Source organism: Diabrotica virgifera, chromosome 1, assembly GCF_917563875.1.
Source record: "Diabrotica virgifera virgifera chromosome 1, PGI_DIABVI_V3a".
Lineage (NCBI taxonomy): Eukaryota > Metazoa > Arthropoda > Insecta > Coleoptera > Chrysomelidae > Diabrotica > Diabrotica virgifera.
Genome location: NC_065443.1, coordinates 226,959,692 through 226,967,926, shown reverse-complemented (window position 1 = coordinate 226,967,926; position 8,235 = coordinate 226,959,692). Strand labels below are relative to the sequence as shown.

The window sequence follows — 8,235 nt, the reverse complement described above, 5'->3', positions numbered from 1 at the left end:
TTATATCAAAGTTTAGCTGAATACAAAAGATATTTTCAAAAAAGTATTCAAATCATATAAGGGGATCATTTTTTAAATAATTAAAAAGGGGTCATTTTTGCACAGTATTTTTTTTAATTGCTGAGGTAATTTACATTTTAATGAATGTCTTTAGGATTTTTTCTGCAAAGCTAAAGGAAAAATCTTTCACCTAAAACTTACTATATTAAATTTGACCGCCTATTTGTTTAAATAATTATTAATAAAATTTAAAAATCAAATTTGCAAAAAATTATTTTTTTTTGCGTTAAATAAGCACTATAAATTATTTTATTTTATAGGAGAAGTTGCGCTATGTTACCAATATTAAGCAAAAAAAATCGTTGAAAAATATTTAATAAATTATGAGATATTTAATTTGTTTATTAAATGTTACTATATTTTCAATTGTAAAAACGCGATTGTTTCCAAAAGAATATAAGTCGTTGTACGGTCCCATTACTTTTATTTTTATGTATGTTTTCGATAAATGAATTGATACATTTAAATTTCAATTAAACTCTTCTCTAAAATGGCATTTGAAAACTGTTCTAATTTGTTTATAATTTGTTTTTTAATAACGTCGCGGGGACTAAACATTTTGAAATACCGTTTCGATAATCGGGTTCCTGGCAATTTTTCACTAATTAACGAATTTTTTTTATCGTTTTTTCTTCTTCTTGCTTTCCTTGCAGTTATATTAATACGGGCTCTTTAAGGCTCATTCGCCGATACACCATTTTACAATATATTTTCCTATACTTAATATTTCTGATCGCACTTTTATCCTAGTTAATTTATTTAAGAATTGACCATTGGTCAGTGGGAGACTTTATTTGAAAAAAAAAAACATAGTTCTGCTTATACAGGATGTTTCATTAGAATATCCAATCTCTGAGTTTTAGATTAAAGACCTCAAAATATTAAGATTTAACCAAAATTACTTTAATAAAATATGGCTGCTTACTGAGTTTTATTTAAAAATTTAAAAAATATTTTTGCTCAGTATGTTAAAACTATTTGACGTATCATTTTTATACTTGGTAGAAAGTGTAAGTACTAAACAATAGTTTCCGACTATTACCAGAGGCGTACAACAGGGGACAGTAAATGGTTGTCCCTTCCCAAATTCTACGTTACTGGTGAAATTGCCATTTTAGCACAATTTTTAGATTATTTAATACCCTCTATGTAAATAACATCCTCTTCAATCGTAACGATAGTCATTAGTTTTCGAGATATTTGACGTTAAACATGTAACAGCACAGATATTTGGATTAATGTGTTGTGCCGCTTAATTTTTACTTTCAAATATCTCCAAAACTAATGATTTTATCGTTAAAAATGAATAATATACTCTTCAGTCTTATACTCTTAAATCAAAATTTTGGTAGTTTTTAAGATAGAGTCAAGTATAGTTATTGGCGATACTATCCGTTTATTTTTCTTACCTTATTATTCTCCAACCTTCTTTTATTCTAAAATATTGTCAGGTTAATCGTAGATATTGAATAATTTTGTCAAGTATTGAAGGTTAACTTACTGGCAGATCTACATAAAAGTATTAAAACTGAAAATTGTTTTAATAACATAATCTATATAAAAACAATACAATATAAAATTATAAAATATTCATTCCAAACATAATCAAAATTATTATAGTACACATGAAATTCAAATTTATCCCATAGAAGAATCCATAGGGGGAGCAGGAGTATCACCTGCATTACCAGGAGTAACACCATTAGCGTTACCACCTGCAGGAGGAACACCATTAGCGTTACCACCTGCAGGAGTAGCACCATTAGCATTACCACCTGCAGGAGTCACCGTCGGAGTTACTTGAACCATTAAAGGAATATTAACTGGCATCGACGTTGGTGAGCATCCTTGACAAAGATTACTTCCTGGAGAAGTTACGTTGACATAAACATACACGTATTTGACGTTGTCATCTTCTTCGGATGAGGAAGAATCATCGTAGTATTGATCTCCGTACTGAAAAATATGCAATTGTAAATAACTGGAAAATAGAAAAGTTTTGGGGAAAATTTAAAAATTAAGTGATAACATGATTAAGTCACGCATTTTATGTCCATATAGGCGAGGCAATGGAGCATTAAACCTAGGAATTTTGTGCAGTAAGTTAAATCAAAAGATTGTGCAGTCTTGCAACTTTTTGCATTCGATTCCGGAAAGTGTTAGGAAATTTTGAGAACTAAATTGATCTCCGGGAGATGACAATTCCATTTTGGCAATAAGAAAAATGCATGTTCAATGTGCATCTCAAAGAGATGGAAAATAAAGTTCAATTTCTAAACTCGGGGGTTTGGGGGATCGCTGAATACGAATTTTATATCAGCGATGGTGTCCGAGGTACCTGGTGCCCAGGGTGGAACTCGTCGCCTGGAGTTTTATGTTATAATCATTCAAAATCAGTCAATAACCATTACTCGGCAGTTTGTGGGTCGCTGAGCACGAATTTCATGTCGGCGATGGTCTCCAAAGTACTTGGTTGGTTGGTTCAGTTTGAATTTTTATTGGAAAATATAATTGATTCAATCAAAGAGAATAAAATAACTCTCAGACAAACTTCAGCGGAAAATAGAATTTTAGGGAGTCAAGATTACAATCGTTGCCAATGCAAAGGTGGTAGTAAAAACAATAAGTGTGAATGTCGTGAAAACAATACATTGAATTGAATAAGTTGAATTTGTAATTCAAAATGCCATGGATCACTATCTTGTTAACCTTTAACTACACGCGCTGGCGTACTTTGTACGCCAGAATATAAGAATTCTACTGGAAATATATTTAAAAATTTAATTTTTGACCTTGCTTAATTTTCTAACCTATCACTGGAATGTGCTTTACAATTTGGTTTTAGTTTCGTTATAATCGGCGTTCTGGAAAGATCGTAATTTACATTGTATTATTTGTTGTTTCCGGTGGTGGACAATATACCCCAGGATTATATTACTATAAGTCGTAATATAAGTACATATTTTAATTGTTTTTTAGTCATTATGGCAAAAAATATATTTTTCTTTGTAAACAATACTTTTTCTCCTGTAAAAAATCACATTTAAAAAAAATTTTTGTTAGTAATTTTATTTATCATGAAATCCAGTTATTCCATGATTCCAGTTATAAATCCCAATTGGCTTACTGAAAAGGAACTCCAAGTATTCACTGATGCCGAATAAGGTTTATAACAAACAACTAAGTGTATTTTTTCAAAAAAAATTAAACAAATCCGCTGTTTTTAAGTGTATTTTCTTGTGGCGTACAAAGTACGCCACCCGTGTAGTTATGTTATAACTTGCTGCGTGGGTAGTTAAAGGTTAAAATAAAAATGATTAGACTTCAAAAGTTGTTTTAAATAAGAAATAGTACATCATGGATAATTTTATTTACTTATCAACGTTTAACGTGAATGTCCAATTTACATTATTGTCCGTAATAATTTTTGTAATTTTTTTAGATATCCTATAAAAGAATTTTAAGAAAGATTAATAAAAAAAATTATATTCAGCGATCCCCTAAACCCCCCGAGTAATGGTTATTGGCCGATTTTTAATGATTATAATAAAAAACTCTATGCGACGATTTCCACATTGGGCTCCAGGTACCTTGGAGACTATCGCCGTCATGAATTTCGTTCTCAGCGACGCTCAAAACCCCTCGAGTAATGGTTATTGACCGATTTTAAATGATTATAAAATAGAACTCCAGGCGAAGAGTTCCACTCTGGGCACTAGGCACCTTGGAGACTATCGCCATCATGAAATTCATTCTTAGCGACCCCCAAAACCCCCGAGTAATGGTAATTGACTGGTTTTGAATGATTATAACATAAAACTCCAGGCGAATAGTTCCATCCTGAGCACCAGGTACATCAGAGACTATCCCCGTCATAAAATTCGTGTTCGGAGTCCCCAAACCCCTAAGTATAAAAATTGGACTTATTTCCGACAATATTTCAGTGGCGGCTCGTGACCTCAGTATGCGGCTAGGCTACACATATACTTCGGGTAGGCGACAAAAAATATCCTACAATTTGTAATACATTTTGAGCCGTCTTGCTAAATGTAATCTATGAGCGCAACGATGTCTAAAAAATTGCTTTTGGAGCATCTACTTTAATTTTTGATTGTAATCCGTTTAAAGAGCCAACCATTACACTTGCACCATCGTAAAATTGAGCAATTAATTTATTTTTGTAATCATATGGCTCAATCACGTTTGAAATTAAACTATATAGAGCGTCTGCAGATCTCTTCTCGCTAATATCAAAAAACCCTAAAAATCTTTCTGTTATCTGACCAACTTTGTTAACAAAACGGATTGTTAAAGTACACTGTGATTTTTCGGTTATATCAGCAGTATCGTCCGCTAGTATAGAAAAAAATTGACTTTCATTAATTTCTGTTGAAATTTCATTTTTTACGTAATCGGCAAGACAATCTATTAAATAATTTTGTATTGTTTTTGACAAACCCGTGAACACCCCTTCTATTTTTTAACATGATCCTGGATTTCCTGATCGCGTTTAACTACTAAATTAAAAATTTCTTTAAAATTACCCATGTTTGAAGAATTATGGCTCTCACCACGACCGCGAAATGCAAGTTCTTGTTTTGCTAACAGAATTGTAACATCAATTTCTTCAACTTCTTCAATCTTTTTCAACTTCTTCATTATATATCTTATTAGATAGAGAAATATGTCCAGCTAAAGCACTGTCAATAGTTTGTTTATTTTTTTCTAACCGTTTTAAACCTAAGCAATTGTATAAATGTTCTTTCGAAGATTCATGTTTTTTACACTAGCTAATAAATTTTTCAAATCTGAATATCCCTGACTCACCCAAACATTTTGCTTCAAATTTGAGAGCAACAGACAAGGCCAACAGAAAAGTGAATTTTTAAAATAACTTTCGCTTAGCCATTTATGATTTTCATATCATATTGTTTTAAACGATCTCGAAAATGGTCGATTGTCTTTTGTCTTATCTGTGGATAAAATTGTTAAATTTGGTAAAGGCCGGCCCGTGGAAATAATTTCTGATCTTTCTTGATTTTGGCGCCTTGAAAAAGGCGTCTCGATCAAACTGAATATTACATCGTTATCGTTTAAAATATTCATATTCGATGACTAAAGTTTTTCCACCAATAAAACTAACACGCCTACGTTTCAACAACGTCAAATATTACTTATTTTATTTATGTATCAAATAATAATTTACTCTTCGAATAAATTGATAAGTTACCAATTAACCTCGCTTTAAATTTTTAATTATCTATATAATCTAATAACACAATTCGTCAGTTTAACTTTAAATTATCCAAATTGTATTGAAACACAATAAAAATATAATGGACGACTGACAAATAACTATTCACAGATTTATTTGTCGTTAGTGAATTATTACTAAATTAATATAAAATTAAAATGCCCTTCAATAGACCGATCTCAAATTTACCTGTTTATTATTCAGTTTTCATAAACAAATTTAAATTGGCCTACCTAGTTTTATTGAATACTTAACCTACTAATAACAGCCAAAATTAAAAAACAATTATTTATTTTTATTTTTATAAAACAGTTTCACAAGACACAAGAGAAGCAACTGATAAAATTTTGTAGGTCCGGCTAAAAGACTCTGTGCCTATCCGCCCGTTCAAAATCGTGGCCAGCAGACCTGCAGCCGGCCTTTACTTCGCGTAAACAGAGAGAGGTCGCACGTCAATTCGGTGTTGGCGTCGTTCTATTTCAGGCTACGTTTTCAAGTGCCTGACCAAGGAAGAATATAGAATCTTATACAGTACTACTGATACTACAAGGAGCTGTATTCCCAGTGAATATAAACATAAGCCAAGTTTACCAGTCCCTACAGACAAAGAAAATACCGTGATTGAAATATTTTACCAACTTGTATCAGAAGCAATGACATAAAAAACACGAATACTCTTTTCATGGTGACTTCAATGCAAAGGTGTGATCAGAAAGTACTTTTAATATTACTGGAAAAATTGGTAGAGGACAGCGAAATGAAAGAGGAGAACGCTTGGTGCATTTCAGCAGTAGAAAAGAGTCCTAATTGTGAATACCTGGTTTTGTCTACCAAACGTAGACTGTATACTTGGGAGTTTCTAATTCTAAGTGGCCATCATCATCATCATTAATGGCGCCACAACTTTTCGTGAGTCTTTGCCGCGTTTATTATTGCCTTATTTTAAACGCGGGTACTGAATGGGAAAATTACATAATAGAATTATTTAAAGACAAAAATAGAAACTACCAAGACATAATGAAGCCATGTATTCACCGATATACCAATTATTCGGGTCTACCCCAAAATCCCGACAGCTAAAATCCCGACAGCCACAATCCCGACGGCCAAAATCCCGACACGCCCGAATCCTGACAGGTTTGATAAGTTTCTTTTTAACATAATATGTATAATTACATTTATTTCTTGTTTTTTGTTTATGCCATCTGTTTTTTTTTATTGTTTTTACTAAACAAAAGTATTTACCATTTAATATGAACTAATTTTCTAAATAAAATTTCTAACATGGGTATATGAATTAAATTATTTTTTGCCAATATATAGTCCAATAATATAATGTATGGTTCATTCCACCAACATACGCCTGTTTTGGATTATCGCGACAACGAATATTTCAGTGTGCAACATAAGAAGTACGAAAGGAAATGGCTCTAATAATTATTCCATTAAACAGCAATGTAATTTGCAATTCATTTTTGTTCTTCATATTTTGCACAATAAAATATTCGTTGTCGAAATAATCCAACACAGGCGTATATTCGTGGAATAGGGTATATAATCAAATCCTGAATTCAAGTTTACTTTCATATAGTAGATATTATCATGTCACTTACAACCGTCCATTTCAGTAAGTATAGCTTTTATATTATAAAATGAAGCGTTTAAATAATTTTTTCTTTTAAAATACATAATAATTTACATGTCGGTGTTTTGGCCGTCGGGATTTTGGCTGTCGGGATTTTGGGCCGCACCGCAATTATTCATAGTCTAAACAGAATTTAAAAAACAGTCAACAGACCAACAATGACCTAGGCGGCAGGCGCGTGAAGAAGGCGCGAAAATATGAGACAAGGATAACGTTTAAGCCTACCATTATTTATAATATAATAATATATGTATTATACATAACAACTGAAATGCTCGCAAAAAAAAAATCAGGTCAGTTATTAAAAATATCAAACAATAAAAATATATAAAGATTTGTTTGAACTTTTTGTTGAAATTGGGACACAAACAAAATCATTGTGGTTTATTAATACCAAAAAAAATACTGTTGTCCAGATTCAATCTTCTAAGGTATGTTTTGATACAACTAATATATTGCTTTATATAATGATACATCAAAGACGTTCTAAGAAAATGCAAAGAATTAATATTGACCTAAACACACCGAATTATTATTTATCAGACCGATTTTGGAATTTATTAGTAGAAAAACGGCAATAAATTTTCGAAAAACCTACCTACCCAAAAGAAGGGCGCCGGCGCACCAGCAACACCGATCATCAGCAGTCTTGAGGCCACCACGAAGAATCCCACCAACAGCATTGTACCGTTCGCCATCTCACAAACAAAAATCCTTTCAATAAAGCTGTCGCTCGGACTTTTACAAAATGAGGCCGGTCTCACAAATAATCTATATGTACCTAAAATGAAATCGAACGTATTGCTACCGGGTCTGTTCCAAATTTAAGTACCCATCAATGATTAATTAAGCTTACAAAGTCGCTTCGTAAGGCGTTAATGCGAGAATACAGGTTTTAAACATTGATGATCTCAAGCGTTTAAAAGCTGTAGTTTAAGTATATCATTTAGTTAAGTATCTTTTCTGATAACATCAAATATTCACCTGACTTAAATGCTCCAGATTTCACAATTTCTCATACTCAGATATTTCTTCGTTCTCATACTCATTTTTCTAATTTGGATTTTGTTTTAATCTAGACAGGAAATAAGATATTTATAGAATAGTTTCTTCTTATACAGTGTGATACAAAAGTGTGGTTAAAATTCATGATTTCAGAAACAGACGACTTAAAAAAATCTGAAAACACTTAAATTTTAATTATTGAATGGTCATAAATTTCTATGTACAGGGTGGGGCATTAGTGTGACAAAGTCCAATTACTCGTTTGTCGTAA

The 8,235-nt window shown here is 31.9% G+C and overlaps 1 protein-coding gene across 1 annotated transcript; it reads right to left on the bottom strand.

Moving 5' to 3' along the window:
- Positions 1–1,582: 1,582 nt before the first annotated feature.
- Positions 1,583–7,728, bottom strand: LOC114329576 (uncharacterized). The gene is made up of 2 exons (XM_028278731.2): positions 7,562–7,728; positions 1,583–2,016 (listed from the first exon to the last, which is right to left on the bottom strand). Exons 1-2 carry the CDS (start codon positions 7,655–7,657, stop codon positions 1,699–1,701), a joined length of 414 nt encoding a protein of 137 aa, XP_028134532.1. The 5' UTR covers positions 7,658–7,728; the 3' UTR covers positions 1,583–1,698.
- Positions 7,729–8,235: the final 507 nt, after the last annotated feature.